Below are 19029 nucleotides of genomic sequence, written 5' to 3' on the forward strand. Positions count from 1 at the left end.
GGGCTCCCTGTACTTTCTTAACACTCTTTGCCCTGTCTGTGAAAATCTACCCTCTCTGGTTCTTACATCTTAGGACCAAACTATTACATGTCAATTCATACCCCAGAAGCCTTGTTCTCCACAACTCTATCTTTTCTCTGCAAACTTATCCTTAAAGGAGCTCAGTGCCCCTGAGCTCTGACTCAATTCTTTCAGTGCAACCACACTGCAGCTTCTATCTCTGCCCTGACGCCTCCCCCACCAGGACAGCCTGACACGCAGAAGAATCCTGTGGATGAAGTAGGATTCAGAGAGAAGCATATGAGGTCTGACAATTAAGTTTGCGAACTCATCCTATAAAAAGGGCTACACACCTCATTGCTGAACATGACTACGGTCACCTTCGAAGTCCTCCCCTTGGGAAGCTGGGCACCGACGCCAGCGCCTAGTCCACTCTTCAGAGCAATTTTGGAACTTTTTTTCTGGAATGGTCATCACAGCTGTTGTTGTATTACCTTTGATGTCCTGAATGTCATCAAAATGCCTTCTTTTCAATATTTCCTTTATCTTCTAGTAAAGAAAGAAGTCACGGGGGGCCAGATCAGTTGAATAGGGAGGGTGTTCCAATACAGTTGTTTGTTTATTGGCTAAAAACTCCCTCACAGACAGTGTCGTGTGAGCTGGTGCATTGTCGTGATACAAGAGCTATGAATTGTTGGCAAAAAGTTCAGGTCATCTAACTTTTTCATGCAGCCCTTTCAGCACTTCCAAATAGTAAACCTGGTTCATGTTTGTCCAATTGATACAAATTCACAATGAATAATCCCTCTGACGTCAAAAAAAGGTTAGCACCATCAGTGCAACAAGTTCGCGAACTTAATTGTCAGAGAACACCAGTCCACTGCTTGTCCCCAAATCCTTTCCTCCCAGGTCAGACATACATTTTCACCGCTCCAGGTCTTGGATCCCAGGCTTAAGAGGTCAGACCCCCTTCAGAGCTGGGCGATTTCTGAGCTCAGGACTCAGCCCCATTTCAGCACCACGGACAGCACCACCGCGTTGCCTGGAGCCAACCAGGGGTACAATCTAATATCTTGGGAGGACAGGCATCCCCTTGTTTGCTGAGCACCTTCATTGCATCCCAGGCACATTAGTTCAAGATAATGCTGGGAGAGATGGGAGAGTTCACTGTATCATAGCAAATGAAGGATCTGGACAGACACCTCATCTGAGGTCATCAACCCACAATGCTGGGAATTTGGCATAAACAGTTTGATGTTGATGGAGCTTGCATGATCATAGAAAACTATCCAGCTCATTGTCTCTTATGAGTGTGGGGCCCAGGCTCCCAGGACCCTGAGTGCAGTAGGGAGTCCAAAGAGAGTTCAGGGCTTGGGATACTCAGTGCCTGTTTCCTGGGGACCAGACTGACGAGAGGGGCAAGAGGAATTTCATAACCCACCATCTTTACTGTTTCTGTGGCTCTAGAAGTGGGGAAGGCCAAAACTTATTAGATCTTTAACCACTGAAGAGGGAACTGGTATGTTTTTGCCCTAGATTCTTCATCCCCTGGACTTCATGCCTTTCAAGAACATAGCACAGGTGAGAAGGAATCGTTCCTCTCTGGGACTAGTTGGGAGTGGGGTCTCTGCCACCCCATAGCAAAGCTGGATTCCCAGGTAACATAATCAGAAGGATGATGTCAGACATTGGATGTCCTTATTTCCCCACAGTCAGGTTTCTGCCCACATCGCCTCCTGATCAAACTCAAGAGCTCCACTGAAGTTCCCTCAGATATCACAAGCTGAAGGCTTGGGGGCTAAGGGCTGGCAGCATCAGCACCAGTATTCAGAGGCTAAATGCCAGTGAGGAATCCCACAGGGCTTCCGGCCCGGTCCTGGACCCCAGAGCTTTCGTGGTAAAGGGAGACTGCAACCACTGGTTCTCACAGAGCAAATGTATCTCTAGTTAATCGGTTATAAATGATTTCATGGAAATTCTTTGCTGTAAGGAAAAAATACAGGCTTTAGAATAGGTGAAACTTGGATCCTGGTTTCTCCACTCGAAAGAGGGTGATAATTGGAAAGTTAGTCACTTTCCCTCTCTGTTTCTCAGTTTCCTGCTCTGTAAAGTGGGGGGACGATACACCCCATCTCACAAGTGTACACATACATGTAAAACACCATCTACAGGTCCTGGGACAAGGTTGCATTCATTGTGTGCAGGTTTTTACCTCCTGCAAACTCAAGTTTCTGCCGACAACATCTCATGATACATTAGCAGTGCCAAGACCCATCATGTATTAAATGAACACATGACCCTTAAACGAAAGGAGCTAAACGTTCACCAGCAACATTCAAACCAGAAAATGAAAACAGCACACCATGTACTCCCAGATGGGAAAGAAACAGACGTTTTTAGTGTGACACTGAAAATTTTCTGATCCTAAATAGTTATCTCTTCTCCAGAAGCAGGAATGTAGGGGGAAATCTTGGGCTGACAGAACCCTGAGAATTTTCTCTGAGATTCCCCGATAGACACATATGCTCATTCATACGAGTGGACAGACCTGACTAAAATCAGTAAAAAGACTCCCAGAGAAGAAGCTTTACATACCATTGATTCTGTATCTGAGGGTCCCCAGAGCTTTCTGTCTTCGAACTTCTGAGTTGGGGTTCGAGCACAAACCCCAATGCAAGATACACCTGTGGGTTGGTGGAGAGGACCCGAGTGAAGGTTGGAGTCTCAGAAAAGAGAGTAGAGTCCTGGACCCCAGGAGGTGTGTGTGTTGAAACCTTTTTGAGTTTTACCCTCTTTTTCTCCCCTTGGTCTCCCTGAAACCCAAACATTTAGGTCTCAGAGAAGTTGATTGAAAGAAACACCCACTCCCCAGACATTGGCTCAGAATGAAGAGGCAAGATACAATGTCTGGACAGACTGCCTGTGTTAATCTTGAGAATATGAAAAGTAATCACATGAATACTGTGCATACATACTAATCTGTTTTTGGTTCTATTCCGGTGTTCAACGCATTGGATGATGCCTCCCCACCTGGGGAAAGGCAATCCACTTTACTGAACCCACTGATTTAAATGCTAGTCTTATCTGGAAATACCGTCAGAGACACACCCACAATGATGTTTATTCTGGGCATACTGTGGGCCCAGATAAGTCTGTACATAAAATTAACCATCACCCTGGCCACACACACACACACACACACACACACACACACACACACACACACTGGTGGGCATTGAACACTGAGTACTGAGATGGACCATACACCTATTGTTTGGGCAATTCATTTGTTCACTCTGGACCTCAGTGTCTTTTTCTGCAAATTGAAGAAGTGGGGCTAGAAGTTCCCTGTCATGCAGGGTGTCACGAGGGGTCTCTGGTCCCACTCCCCACATAAGAACGCAGGACATGGTGATGCCAAAAAGTAACACCCACGGAGCCATAAATAAGGGAGTCATACCACTATAGTCTCACTGGTGGCTGGGTTGGAGACACAGGGAGCAGGAGTCACACTATCTGCAATCTGCCATCCATTTCTCTGCCAACCAACCTCACTTGCTAGCTGCAATCTGCTGTGCTAACTGCAATCCGCTCTTGCTAGCTCAGCCACCATCTTCTTGCTAGCCCCCATTTCCTGCTAGCATAGCCGCGGCAGTTATATTACTGGCGAATAGCTCACTGGTTACAGCTGACGGGCAACTAGCCACAGCTGATGGCCATCCATCACAGTTGATGGCCATTTACTACCTGAGCCAGCACCTTTCCACATGAGGGCGAGAGCCTGGAAACTGCACTCCTGGCTCTGTCCCCACACTCCACCCTTACAGCGTATCCCCTCACAATCTACACAACAAGCGTCTTCCTCGAGGGGCCCTGTGTGAGGAGCCTGGAGGTGAATGCAATATCCTGGACACAGCCAGGCTCTCTGGACACAGCCAGGGATTCTCAGGGCACCACCAGTACTCCTGGGCACAGCCAGACTACCTGGGCTTCTTAGGGTACCACCAGTCTCCCGGGCACAGCCTGGGCTTCTCAGGGCACTGCCACCCTTTCTGGGCACAGCCAGACCTCCTGGGCTCAGCCAGGGTTCTCACATATTCTTGACAGCTGCCAGTCGAGACATAAAAGCAAACATCCACCAGTTCCACTACATGGTGGTATGTTCCCAAGCAAACAGTCAAGCAGTCCATCAAATCAGGGATGGAAGGCAATTCCCCATGGTTCAGTCATGTGCGTTAGTCTCACAAAATGTGTCTTCTCCACAGGGCAAGGGCTCCAAGTCCTCCCCAACCTGGGGGTGAGGGGCTCAGCAAGCACTTCCCAGCCCACAGGGTCTCAACAACCTTCGCTTTCTCTGGCCTAAACTGGTTGGGGATCCGTCCACGTCTTCCCACTTCTCCACCGGGGTCCAGCTCTCCAGCAGCTGCTCCTCCTGGTCTTCCTGAGACCGAGTGTTCATACGCACAAACTGCTCCACTGCCCTTCGGAGAGCTTTGGCAGGTACCGTACCCTGCACGCTGTGCCATTTTTCATGCAGGGTGGCCTGCAGGGCTTCTTCTGGGGTCTCTAGTCCCGCTCCCCACACAAGAATGCCAGATATGAGGCCTAAAAGGAACACCCACGGAGCCATACATAGGGGAGTTGTGTGGCCAGAGCCAGGAGTGCAGTTTCCAGGCTCTCGGCCTCACGTGGAAAGGTGCTGGCTCAGGTAGTAAGTGGCCATCAACTGTGATTGGATGGCCATCAGCTGTGGCTGGTTGGCCATCAGCTGTAACCCGTGAGCCATTGGCCACTAATATAAGTGCTGTGGTTACGCTAGCAGAAAATTGGGGCTAGCAAAGATGGTGGCTGAGCTAGCAAGAGTGGAGTGTGGATTGCAGATTGTAGCTAGCAAGTGAGGTTGGTTGGCAGAGAGAAGTGGACGGCAGGTTGCGGATCATGTGACTCCAGCTTCCTGTATTTCCAACCCAGCCGTCAGCAAGAATATAATGGTGTGACTCCCCTATCTATGGCTCCGTGGGTGTTCCTTTTGGCCTCACCATATCCTGCGTTCTTATGTGGGGAGCGGGAGCTGAGACCCCCCCATGACACCCCACATGACAGGAGTCATACCACTATATTCTCGCTGGCAACGGGGTTGGAAATACAGGAAGCAGGAGCCACACTATCTGCAACCTGCCATCTACCTCTCTCTGTCAACCAACCCCTTCCCAGCTGCAATCTACTGTGTTAACTGCAATCTGCTCTTGCAGGCCCAGCCACCATCTTCTTGCTAGCCCCCATTTTCTGCTAGTGTAGCCACGGCAGTTATATTAGTGGCCAATGGCTCACTGGTTACAGCTGACGGCCAACGAGCCACAGCTGATGGCCATTTACTACCTGAGCCAGCACCTTTCCATGTGAGGCGAAGAGCATGGAAACTGCACTCCTGGCTCTGTCCCCACGGTTACAAATTCCTCTGTTGCACACAGTCAGCTTATCTGTCATTTCCCCTTTGATGTATCTCCTTCCCGTTCTTCCCCTTTTCTTTGCAAATTGCCAAATTTTCTTTGCAGACTGGGTATGTCCCAGCCGTTCTGACCACAGAGATGCTGCAACTTCCCCTGTAGGGAGAGATGAGTTGGCCAGGACAGGGAGCCCAGGAGGGGATGAGATGCCCGCTGAAAACGCAGGAATTGGTGGTGATCTGTGGGAGAGCCTGTGTTCATGCTGAAACCCTGCACCTGCCCTTCTCAGAGATCCCAGCGCTGACTCCACTGCAGGTTGTGAGAAGGGGACAGAATACGATGGGCAGATTCACAAACTTGGATGGAAGAAAACAGACTAATTTATTTCTATGGATGCAAAGTCTTAAGAAAGACATATGCAAACCCACAGTATCAAAAGCAGCATGCTGGGATGATAAAAATATGAAGAAAGGCAAGGAAACAATTAGCTTTAAAGCTAGGCTAAGGGCTCCTGTGGGGGGATGTGGGTGCGGTGAGAAGGGTGGGGAACAGGGGGAGTCCTGGGTGGCCCACCACGTTCTATTCCCTGGAGGGTGTTCATTTCCTGAGGAATCATTGAGTTGTTCTTGTGGGGGCTCTTCTCTGTATGTGTTTCATATTTGCCCCCCACCCCAATGTTTCAAGAAACCCAACCTGGGCCTAAGGAGGCACCACCTCTCATGCTTTCCCACCACTTCTGCCACCACTGCCCCCAGTTAAAAATAACCTGTGAAATCAGGGGCCTGTCTCTTCTCTCATGAAATCCTCACCATCGCCGAGGGTGGACGTCCCCAGGGTGGCATTTCTCACTCCGTGTGTCCTGCACACCCCGATTGCTGGGAGCAGAACCTACACAAGCAAAGCCCCAGAGGCCAGAAGATCCTGTCATGCTCTGGAGCAATGACAAATGTGGTCCCATGAGACATCGGTGATGAAAAAATCCTTCCTGGCACCCAGACAGCTGCGATGAAGGGGTGTTTATCCCTTTCAAAACCTGCACCTGCCTTTCCGCTCTTCCTTCCCTAACAAATCCCACTGTGCAGAAAATCACAGCCTCAGTTTCCCAGGCATCCTGCCAGCCGGGCTCCTTTGACGTCCTCCCTGTGCGTTAACACACAGAATCCTCACCTCCACTGCCCGGGTGTCCCCTCTGCACAGTCCCCTGAGACTCAACCTCCAATAGGGAAAGAGTGACATCCCACCCCACCTGAGCGTCACCCATCACAGCTGCTGTCCCAGGGGGCTCCAGGCTCCAGGACACTTGTGTCCCCACTGGACAGTGACTCTCAGGGCAGAATCCAGGTGGATGTGTGACTTTGTGAGCAGAGAGGGGACGCCCACTGGTGGACATTGAAGCAGGACAGATAACTGGCCTCCTCCACTCCCTGCACCTCCCCCGTTTCCATGTCCCTGAGCCCCACCCCTGGCTGGACCCACTCCACAGACGTCTACAGCCTGTGACGAGAGGGTTTGGCCAGAAGGAACCTGTTTTAACTTTGCAGAAAATGACTCCCAGGGGGAAGGATATGACAGGGAGGCAGGGGATGCACGTGGGGCCTGCGTGGGCTGTGATTTGGCTTCTCTCACCTTCCTGACCCCCAGGCCCCCAGAGGTAAATGTGAGGGTCGAAGGTTGACCATCAAGGGCTGCCGCCGCCTGTCAGTGTCTGAGTGTGGAGTTCTTCCTCCTCCAGGAAGCGTCACTGTCCTGACCTCACCTCTTCTTCCTCTGGAACCTTCTCTAAATCTTGCACTCTTACTTCTAATTTCTGAGAGACAAACCTTGAGAAACAGACTTTCCCAGAGGGAACCTGGCACTGCCAAGCCCAGACATGTTGCTGGCCCTGCTCTGGGGCCGGAGGGAGTTCAGGAAGGATTACAAAGGCAGGTGTTCAGGATCTGTGGACCCTGGGGTGTCCATGTGCTCTGTGCAGGGGGTGGGGGACGAGCTCCATCTCTGAGTTCCTCCTCTGTGAACCAGGAGGCCCCACACTCCACCCCAGCTTCCGTGGTCTCCCCCCAGTTCCCCTCCCACTTCCTTCCTTCTCTTTTCTCCCACAGGAGCCAGAAACCCTCCGTGTCAGACATGCTGCTGCTGCTTCTGTCCCTGCTGTGGGCAGGTGAGTGGTCAAGGGGAGGGGGCAGGGTGGGGGCTCTGCTGACCCTCCTTTCCCCACAGGGTCCCTGGCTGAGGATGAAAGATTCCAGTTGACAATGCAGGAGTCTGTGACGGTGCAGGAGGGCCTGTGTGTCTTAGTGCCCTGCACTGCCGTCTATCCCGCGGACCAGTGGCAAGACTCTGACCCAGCTCACGGCTACTGGTTCCGGGAAGGGGCCAATACACGCCAAGATGCTCCTGTGGCCACAAACAAGCCAGGTCGTAAAGTGCAGGAGGAGACCCAGGGCCGATTCCACCTCTCTGGGGACCCTCGGACCCACAACTGCTCCCTGGACATCAGAGACGCCAAGAGGAGGGACGAAGGAAAATACTTTTTTCGTGTGGAGAGAGGAGATATGTTATGGACTTACAAATTTGACTTGCTCTCCGTGCAGGTGACAGGTAAGGAATGGGCTCTAGGAGAAGCCACACGGGAAGGACATGGGTGTTTGGGACAGGGCTGGGATTGACCCCCCTTCTGGGAGGATGCGGGGGGTCCAGCGTGTCTGGTCTCAGAGGGAGGAGCTGGACCAAAGCCTGAGGTGTCTCTCGGGTCCGCACATGGGACCCTCCCTGATGATATCATGTCTCCCCCTTCTCACCAGCTCTGACCCACAGGGTCCACATCTCCTTCCCGGGCACCCTGGAGTCTGGCCAACCCAGGAACCTGACCTGCTCTGTGCCCTGGGCCTGTGAGCGGGGCACGCCTCCCATCTTCTCCTGGACATCAGCTGCCCTCACCTCTCTGGGCCCCAGGACCCTCCTCTCCTCCATGATCACCCTCACCCCTCGGCCCCAGGACCACGGCACTAACCTCACCTGTCAGGTGAAGTTCCCTGCAGCCAACGTGACCGTGGACAGAACCATCCAGCTCAACGTCACCTGTGAGAGCTGGGCCAGGAAGCTGGGGTCTCTGGTGGGGTCCTGAGGGCAGTGGGAATGGGGGTCAGGGCCTCGGGCACTGGGTGCTGGGTCTGAATCTGGTCTGGGAGAGGGTCAGGAAGATGCCTGCCTCCAGGTTTCCCCCATGTATGCAGCTCCATTGACTTGGGTCTACCATGTCTTTCTGTCCTAGACTCTCCACAGAGCTTGACCGTAACTGTCTCCCACGGAAATGGCACAGGTAGGAGGAGCCTGTCATGGGCTGTAGGGAGCAGGGCTCTTCCACTTTAGGGCCCGGCTGGGTCCTGCCTCATCCTGCTCTCACCCCGGTGACAAGACACTCCCTTGTGGGTAAACCCAGTGGTCCCTCCATCCTCAGCCCACTCGGCCCCTGTGAGCAGCTGTCCCCTTCGGCCCCTTGCTCCCAAGGCCCCCTCTTCCCCCACCTCTGTCAGCTGCACCAGGAGAACAGGGTACCGTCCACATGGCAGAGCTGCCTCTCGAGGCCCCATATCATCAATCTCCTGGCGACATCTCCAGCTTACCTTTGAATTTTCCCTAATGATGTTTTATTTAAGTAATTTGAACAGGTAATATATTCACATGGCCAAAAAGTTCAAAATGCATAGTAGAGTCTGTCCTGAGATGCCGGGTCCCCTCCTAGGAAGTGACCAGTGTCCACACTCTGCTCTGAGCCCTGGTTGGTTCACCGAAAGATTAAGGGGTCCCTTGATTTCAGTGGGACAGACGTCATTGTTCTTTGTGACCCTGTGGTGTTCCCCTGCCTGGATGGACTCCAGTTGTGTTTCCATCGTCTACGGCGTTTATTAAAACCATGGCGTTTATCTCATTTACCAACAGGAGCACTGCAGCGAATAATCTTGTATCTGTTTTCACAACTGTGTGGTTGGGGGCGTAAGGGGATGGGGGGGTGATAAGTTCCTAAAAGTAAAATATAGCTACTTTGTATGTTCCTTCTAATTTTGAGAGAATTGGTCAAATTGCATGGAGAGTGGACAAGTTACCTTCCTACCAGCGAGGACTGAAAGTGTGTGTCAACCTATGTCTGTGTGTCTGTTCCTCCCAACTGGCCTCCTTCTGTCTGTTGGCGGTCTCTTGAACGCTTTGTCACTCTGATGTCTGTCTCTTTCTCCAGCACCCACAGCCCTGGAGAACGGTTCATCTCTTTCAGTCCCGGAAGGCCAGACCCTGCGCCTGGTCTGTGTGGTTGACAGCAACCCCCCCACCAGGCTGAGTTGGACCCGGCGGAGCCTGACCCCGAATCCCTTGCACCCCTCAAACACTGGAGTCCTGGAGCTGCCTCGAGTCCACGTCGGAGATGAAGGGGAATTCACCTGCCGCGCTCAGCACCCTTGGGAGTCCCTGCACATCTCCCTACACCTCTCTGTGCAGAGTGAGGGCACCAGTGGATGGGAGAGGGGCTGGAGGAGAACAGCACCCACCACCCTCACAGTCCACCCAGCAGCCCCCTGAACTCCAAAGGGGAGCTCAGCTCTGTCTGTGCTTGGCTGTGAGGCCTGGAATTTGCCTGGGACTCAGAGCATCACTGGTTGTCTTCCTGCCTGGCCAGCTCTGTGGGGTGGGGGAAGGGCTGGGAGGGAGAAGCACAGGGAAAGGAAGTGAGGCTTGGTGGAGAGGGGCTGGGGCCCCGGACACGTGTGTGTTGGGGGCACAAGACCCTTACTTTGCGGGGCCGAGATTATGGTCAGGCAAATGAGGCGCTCATCTGGGGTACACAATTTCAGGAGAAGCCAAAGAAGCCTCAGCAATTAAGAGAAAGAATATCACAACACAGTATTTCTTTTAAATAAAAAAGAATGCAAAGTGAGTTCCACAATGAACAAAACCCCCAACATTTTAAATGAAGGCAGGCTGCAGCCCAGCTGCTGTACGCCTCACTTGCGTCCCCTGATCTCTATGCCGCCCCTGTCCCTGTTGTGTCTGGCAAAGGGGTCAGAAAATGGATATGTGGGGCCCTACAGGGCGTGGGAAGAGAAGAGACTGAGTTCTTGGTGGGGGGTCACCAATAACCCAATCTGTCTGCAGGAAAAGCCTCGCCGTTTTCAGGAGTGGCGCTGGGGGCAGTCGGGGGAGCAAGTGTTACAACCCTGCTCTTCCTGTGCTTCTGTGTCATTGTCATCATGTGAGCACTGTCCTTGGGGAGGGAGGGAAAGCCCTTGGGGAGGGGAGGAAGGGCAGGAGGCCACAGAGTCCCTGAAGCCAGAGGTGGAGGAACCTGGGGTTCCAGAGCCTGAAGCAAGGGCGGGAAGGGCGTCTCTGGCACCTGGGTGAGTCTGGCTGGACTGAAAGGCTCTCTGGTCTCTTCACTCAGAGTGAGAATCTGGAGAAAGAAAGCGTCGAGGGCTGCAGCGGGCGACATGGGCACGGAGGGTGCAAACACTGTCATGAAGTCAATCTCTCAGGTGAGTGACCTGGGTGTCTCACCATCCAGCGTCCCACCTGTACACCTCCTCCAGGGGGGCCTCTGGATTGCTCTGCTCAGCATGGCCCAGGTTGCTCTCATCTCCCCTGGCCAGTTCCCCATCTTGCTCACAGCACAACAGCCCCAGCTCCTTCTTTCAGGCCCAGCACGAGGAGTCACCTTCTCTCTGTCCTCCGTTTCTTCTTCTATAGCTAAAAGGTTGCCATGTCCTGTCTATTTTTTCTCCTAAGAACAGCTGGCATTGGTCCCCCTCCCTCCATCGTGACCCCCATCATTGCCCAAGCTTCAGGATCTCTTCCTGGAGCCCCTCATCTTCCTGCCGCTCACCTCTGTTGCCCTACACAGAGCGATTATCGAAAGTCATCACTGTCCAGCTCCTCTGCCTCTGAAAATCTGTTTGCCCCCATTGTCTACAGCAGAGGCTGCCAAACTTTCTATAAATGGCCAGATAGTAAATAATTTTGGCTTTTAGGCCATGCAGTCTCCGTGGCAGCACTGGGATCTGCTATTGTGGCATGAAGGCAGCCATAGACCGTATGTAAATGAATGAGTATGGCTGTGTTCCAATAAAACTTTATTTACAAAAACAGGCAGTGGGCCGATCTGATCCCAGGCTATAGTTTGTCCACCCCTGACCTAGAGAATGAAGCCCAAACTTCTCAGCCTGCTGTTCTGCATATTCTGACCTCTCAAGTGCCTGCCTCTCCAGAAGGACTGGCATTAGTGTGACGTGAGTGAGGCATTCACCTCAGAAGCACAACTTAAGAGGGTGCCAGAAATCTCGGGAAATGAGATAAGTAATGCTTTAATGCCCTGTTTTTCTGTAAAATCAAAATTAATGAAAAAAATCAGGATGTCAAAGTATCAAAAATCTAAACGATGGCAGGATCAGTAGACTGAGGTTAGTTAAAAATTATTTAAGATCATAACTTACTCAAGGGAAATTGTCAAGCATGGCATCATTCTCAGGTGAAAATGAGAGAAGCAGACGGGTTCATTTTGAAAATATTCTTTCCACATTTGCTTCCAGTGAAGCCAAGAGAACAAAATTATAATAAATTCCGGTTTGGGTGTAAATAAAATCTTTAAACTTAAAATAAAGTTTTAACATACCAGTTTTCAGGTTTTCCATAATACTGCAATTAATTTCATGTTCTGGAGAAACCGATCTTTAAAAATACGTAAAGACATATATACAGTGGCACACATTTTTTTCTTCTGTCTCAAGCTCCAGTTGGTTTAGAAGCGCACTCTTACTAATCGTAGGTTTATTTAAATGTTTGATATTTTGTTCTCAATGGATTTTCTTTGCATTCATTTTGATTTTAAACTCTTGCATTAAAATATCAACCTCAATATGAGGTGTTTGGCCCCCCTTTTTAGTTTGCACTGAGCTTAATCCCAGCCCCACACTCTAGCCCGATTTCTGCCACTCCCCCTGCCTCCACCCTTTTCCACTCTTTTACTCCATTTCCTCTCTTCATTCCATCCACACTGGACTTCTCCTTGAATCAACCAGAACAAGATTATTTTTGCCTCTGGGTCTTTTCATAGGTTGTTCCTCCCTTCTCAAATGCTTTTTCCTCATTTCCACTTATTCATTCCTGTTCAGCCTTCATGTTCCAATGAGTCACACTTTTCATTCATTTATTGTATTCAGCATGTGAGTGGAAATCTTTTAAGGGTTGTGAGCAGCAGATTAGCAAACATCCATTCATTCATTAATTTGTCCAGGAAATATTGAGCACCTACCAAGTGACAAGCATTGTAGGTGCCAGGGACCCATGTATAAACCATGTATGTTAAAATGTTTTCTAATCTTGAGATCGACGAAGCAGAGGGACACACCCAAACCAATCAACCAACCAAACAATGAATACGTGAATAGAATGTGAAAGATAGACAGATACTTTGGGGAAAGTGCAGGATTCAGGGAATATGGAGTGTTGGGGAGATGGCTCGTGGAGTTTTGCTGTTGTTGTTGTTATTTACTGTTGTGTTAAAAACATAACATAAATTTACTGCCTTAACTACTTTACGTGTACAGTTGTGCAACATATTTCTAGAATGTTTTCATCTTGCAAAATGGAAACTCTGTACCCACTGAACAACGACTCACTTCCCCAACTACCCCAGCCCCTGGCAACCAGCATTCTACGTTCTGTTTCTGTGGGTTTGGCTTCTCTATGTTCCTCATATTACTGAAATCACACGGTATTTGTCTTCTTGTGACTGGCTTATTTCATTCACCATAATGTCCTCAAGGGTCATCCATGTTGCAACATGAGACAGGATTTCCTTCTTTTTGAAGTCTCACTAATATCCCACTGGATGTATATACCACATTTTCTTTATCCACTCAGTGATGTCAGTGGATATCTGGGCTGCTTGCATCTCTTGGTTATTATAAAAAAGTTGCAGTGAACATGATTGTGCAAATATCTCTTTAAGATCCTGTTTCCAATTCTTTTGGATAAACACCTATAAGTGGGATTGCTGGGTCATATGGTTAGAAGCTCCACTGTTGTCCATAGTGGCTGCACCTTTTTGCATTTCCACCAACAATGTACAAGTTTTCAATGTGCCCACATTTTCACCAACACTTATTTTCTATTTTATTTATGTAGTTTTATGTTTTAATACAGAATTTCACCATATTTCATTTTTTTATTTTTCAATAACAATTGACATTTAATGTATTTTACATTCATTTCAGGTGTACAGCATAGTGGTTAGACCTTTCCATAACTTATGAAGTGATTCCTCTGTTGATGAGACTTGTACCCCAAACTGAAATAGACTCATAGATGCACAGAAAAAACTGATGGTTGCCAATTGGAGGGGGGCTGCAAGGTGAATGAAAAAGGGGAAAGAATTAAGAAGTACTAAGTGATGGATGCAATATAGTCCTGGGGATATAAAGTACAGCATAGGGAATATAGTCACTAATATTGTGCTGACTCTGTGTCTGTTTTTTTTTAAATATAGTGGCTGTGCTAATGGATGTGAGATAGCATTGGACTGTACTTTTGGTTTACATTTCTCTAATGATTAGTGATGTTGACCATCTTTCCATATGATTTCTGGCCATTTGTATGGAGAAATGTCTCATTCAATTTTTTTTGCCCATATTTTGATAGTTTTTAAAAAATTTTTGAGTTGTAGGAACTCTTTATCTCTTCTAGATAGTAACCTCTTATCACACATATGATTTGCAAATATCATCTATTTTTGCAATTTATTGATATTTGATATTCGATAACCATTCCATAGGTTGGCTTATGGTTTTTGTTAGCGGTGTTTGAACAAAGGCTTGAGAGTCTGCCCCTTGATTGTGTGATCAGAAAGCGCTCCAGGCAGAGGGAACAGCCGGTGGAAACGCTCAGAGACAGGAGGCTGACAGTAAGAGAGAAGCACCAAGGACGTCCATGCGATTAGCGAGGGAGACAAAGGCCAGCAGGCAGGACATGCGTGTGGAGAAGTCAGCACGTGCGTAGGTCACATCTGCACATGCCGGCTACTGAGGGCATTTGGAGACTTTTCAGCAGAAGAAGGACATGATCCAACTTGCATTTCACAGGACCCCCCTGGCTGCTATGTGCAGAATAGACTGTGTGGCAGGGAAATGAGAAAAGAGGTTGGAAGGAGATGGTGGTGGCTGGAACCGGGCTGTCATGTGGTGGGTGCTAATTGGGTTCTGGATAAATTCTGAAGTGAGGGCTAACAGAAATTGCTGATGGATTGAGAGTGGGGTATGGGTGAGAAAGGGGTCAAGGATGACTTCTAGATTTTTGCCCTGCGCAGCTGGAAAAACGGAGGCATCAACCATTAAGGTCGAGAAGATTGGAGGAGGAAGAGACATGGGGGAGGAAAGGAAGTTCGGTTTCAATACATGAGCTTTATGTGCCTTTTGGACAAGAGAATGGGGATTTCAAGTATACCGTCGGATCAAGGTCTATATTACCAGAGAGGGGATGGGCTGCATGTACAGACGTGGGAGCTATCAGCCTACAGATGACAGGAAGCCCAGGTAATGGATAAGATCACAAAGCAAAGTTGCAGAAGGAAAGAGTCTGGAGGTGTTCTGTTATGTAGGGGTCAAAGAAATGGGGAGAAACCAGCAAAGGGGCTGCCAGTGAGGCAATGGACCCAGAGAAATTTGATGTCTTGTAATCAAAGAAGGAGTTTTATTTAGAGAAGGCATGTAACTGAGTGTCCTGCGGCTGCAAAGTCCAGAAAGGCAAGGACTGAAAGATGACCATACGGATTTCTTACAGGTCACTGGTGTTCTTGATAATAGCAGTGCGGGAAGTGGATGTGTGTATGTGTGTGTGTATGTGTGTATGTGTGTGTGTGTGTGTGTGTGTATGTAGATTTGTACTATTGAGAGAAAATAGGAGGAGCAAAAGGATAACAATTCTGTTGAAGCGTTCTGTTCTGTGATCTGACACCTGTCACTATCCACTGTTTGAGTCTGCATAAGTTTCCTATTGCTGCTGTAACAAAGTGCCACTAAGTTAGTGCTTCCAACAACATAAATGTATTATCTTACACTTCTGGAGGTCACAAGTCCAAAATAGGTCTCACTAAGCTAAAATCAAGTCATTGGCAGGTGGGGCTGAGTTCCACTGGAGGCTCCAGGGAGAACGCAATTTCTTGCATATCCCAGCTTCTAAAGGTCACTTGCATTCCTTGTTTGGTGGCCCCTTTCCTCCATCGGCAAGGCCAGAAGCATAGTACCTGTATCTTCACATTTCTCTCTGCCTCCTTCTTTGCTTGTGATTACATTGGGCCCACAAGATAATCCAGGAGCATCTTCCCATCTCTACATCCTTAACTTAATCACAAATGCAAAGTCCCCTTTGCCATGTAAGGTCACATATTCACAGGTTCCGGGGGATTAGGGTGTGGACATCTTTGGCGGCTGTTGTTCTGTGTACCACAGAGCATCATTTCTTTCACTGACTTGTCCTCCCACCAAACTGAGCTTCCCAAGGGCAGGTGCCATGCCTGAATCAAGGCCCTGGAATTCTCTCTCACTTACTTGGTTCCTGTCCATCTTATCATAATTCACCATTAGTTATTTACTTGTTTCACTCATTTTTGCTGCCTCCCTCAATTAAAAAGTGAGCTGCAAGAGGCCAGGGCCTGTGTCTGCCATGTCTACCATGGTTTATCCCACACCCAGCTCAGGGCCTCACACTCAGGAGACCAGGCTTTGGGATCAAAAAAGAACTCGATTGGATCCTGGATCACCAGGGACTTTGAGCACACTACTTACTTGGTTCAACCTCAGTTTCCATATCGATAACATGGAGACAATAATATTATCTTCCTTACAAGGTCGATGTGGGAAGTTAATGAAATTAGCAAGCACCAAATAAGGTGCTCACCAAGTATTCACTATCTGAGGAAAGCATGAAAGAAGGAAAGCTCAACAAAAAAGTGTGTGGCATGAATGGATAAAGGCATTCCTGGGCTTTTCTCCCCGATACTCTCTGCCTTATCTTGTTCCCACTGTTTCACTCTTTTCTTTCCCTCAACTCAGGGTCCCGTGATGGAATCCCAGCCAGGCAGCCTCCCAGACCCCCCTCCTGCAACTCTGACTGTCCCCTCGATGGGAGAGAAAGAAGAGGTTCATTATGCATCCCTCCGATTTCATAGGAGGCAGCCCGGAAACGCGAAGGCACAGCAGGTCACTGAGAGTGAGTACTCAGAGATCAATATACCCAATTGAGGAACTGCACAGACTTGGCCCTGAGTTGATGATGGCGGCCTCCGACAAGGAAAAGAAAAAACCAAAGGGGGATTCCTGTGTAATTAAAAGCCCTCTAGGGGAAGAGTTAAAAGAATAGTGGAAAGAACACAGGCTTTGGAACCAAGAGTTGTGAGTTCAAATCCACACTCTACACCTTTACTAAGTGACAGACCAATCCCCACCTCTCTGTGCCTCAGTTTTCTGCCCTGTGAAACAAGTTGAGAAGCACTACTTGCAAGTTTGTGGTGAGAATTGTGGGAGGAATATCCTATCCGAGCACCTGGCTCAACGTGTATGCTGAGCACATGTTGGATCTCTGTGCTTTGAACAGAAAGTTCCTACTGGGAATTTCTCTTGACTCTGGAGGTGACCAGCATCAGACAGTCCTTGCAGCTGAGGTCCGGCTTGCTGGAATGCCCACCTGGCCTTCATCTGCTTCTGTCTTTGAAAGTAGAGTTCAAGGGGCAGAATTCTGGGTTGAGATGGCAGTCAAGCAGAAGCTCATGGCTTCTCCCCATAAAGACAAACCAAATGAAAGCAAAAGGTTCCCAAATGATCACACGACCATCTAATGAAGGAAACATGATTCCCAAATTCACCTACAGCTACCACATGAGGAAAGAGGTATGTCACAGCAGTTACTTCCTAAAGTAGCCTGGACGAAAAGCAGTAAAAGGATGTGACAAGGCATTAAACATTCCTTAACTCTGTTCTGCAGCTCATTTATAACAGCATTGAAAGTCATAAAGTACCAAGGAACATTTTTTTAAAATGCAATACTTCTGTACTAAAAATACAGAACATTACTGAGAGAAATTAAAGAAGATCCAAATGAATGAAAAAATATACAATGTCCATGCATTGGAAGCCACCAAACTGTTAGGATGTCAGTTTTCTCTGTGATTTAAAGTAATTTGTGTGTTTGTGTGTGTGTGTACACAAATTGACAAGTTGATTCTAAAATTTATATGGAAAGGTAAAGGACTTAGAATAGTCAAACAACCTTGAAAAAGAACACAGTTGGAGAAATCAAACTTTACTATAAAGTTAATCAAAAGTGTGATATGGAACAAAATAGGGTGTGTGTGTGTGTGTGTGTGTGTGTGTGTGCGCATTAATTTGAATAGCACAAAGTCTATTCAACCGAGAAAGGAATTTTTTTTAAACAAATGGTGGTAGAACAAGTGGATCAATATTTGGAAAAATGAATCTTATCAATTATATCATTAATTTATATAACTGGAAACATACAGTATGTACTCTTGTCTTTTTTTTCACTCAGCATTACATATTTGGAAATTCATCTGAGCTGTTGTGCCTACCAGTATTTTGTTCCCTTTTATTGCTGAGTAGGATTCACTGCATGAGTGTATCATGGATTGTTTAACCATTTTTCTATTGATGAACATTTGGTTTGTTCCCAGCTTTTGGCAATTATGAATAAAGCTGCTGCGAACATATCTGTATATGACTGTGTCAATTTATGTTTTCATTTCCCTAAAGTGTTGGCGGGGCAGGGCCGAGAGGTGACAATGAGGTCAGAGTCACATGCTGGGAGCTCGAGGGTCTCTGGGACCTCCCTACGGGTCCCAGAATCCATCAGGCAGCCAGAGGGATGGATGGTCTGGCGTGCAGGAGGAATGTAGGGACTGGAGATGGACAATGGGAAACATCAAGAGGTCCAATAATCCTGATGAGTCTCTGTTACTGTGGGTTGAACTGTGTACCCCAGAAAGATGTATTCAAGTCTTGACCCCTTGAGGTACTTGTGACTATGATTTTATTTGGAGAGAGGGTCTTTGCTGATGTAATGTTATATGGGGGGGGGCTAAATACAGTGACTGGTGTTTCCCCCCACAAAGAGGGAAATGTGGACACAGAGACACAGGTCGGGAAGAAGGCCAGGGGACAATGAAGGCAGAGATTGGAGTTATGACACCACAAGGCAAGGAATGCTGAGGATTTCTGGTAACCTCCAGAAGCTGGAAAAGGCAGGGAAGGATTCTACCCTAGAGCACTGAGGGAGCACGGCCCTGCCAAAACCTTGATTTTGGTCTTCTAGTGTCTGGAACTGTGAGAGAATGCTGTTTTAAGGCACGCTGTTGGTGGTCACCTGTCACAGCAGCCCTAGGAGACTAACACATTTGCTCAGTACCTACTGTACATCAAACCTTCATGCATCCTGTCTCATTCAATCCTCACAGTGAGTCTGAGTGTGCTGGCTCTACCCCACATTACAGAGGAGGCTCCTGTGAGCTCGGCAAAGCCACACAGGCTGCAAG

The 19029-nt window shown here is 48.5% G+C and overlaps 1 protein-coding gene across 1 annotated transcript; it reads left to right on the forward strand.

The window, feature by feature from the left end:
* Positions 1-7556: 7556 nt before the first annotated feature.
* Positions 7557-18212, forward strand: LOC308489731 (sialic acid-binding Ig-like lectin 13). Its single transcript, XM_081031281.1, has 8 exons — positions 7557-7605; positions 7665-8045; positions 8249-8527; positions 8719-8766; positions 9682-9939; positions 10593-10689; positions 10879-10969; positions 16538-18212. The coding sequence occupies exons 1-8, from the start codon at positions 7572-7574 to the stop codon at positions 16724-16726; spliced, it is 1377 nt and encodes a 458-aa protein (XP_080887407.1). The 5' UTR covers positions 7557-7571; the 3' UTR covers positions 16727-18212.
* The last annotated feature ends 817 nt before the right edge of the window (positions 18213-19029 follow it).

Source organism: Rhinolophus hipposideros, assembly GCF_964194185.1.
Source record: "Rhinolophus hipposideros genome assembly, chromosome: 21".
NCBI lineage: Eukaryota > Metazoa > Chordata > Mammalia > Chiroptera > Rhinolophidae > Rhinolophus > Rhinolophus hipposideros.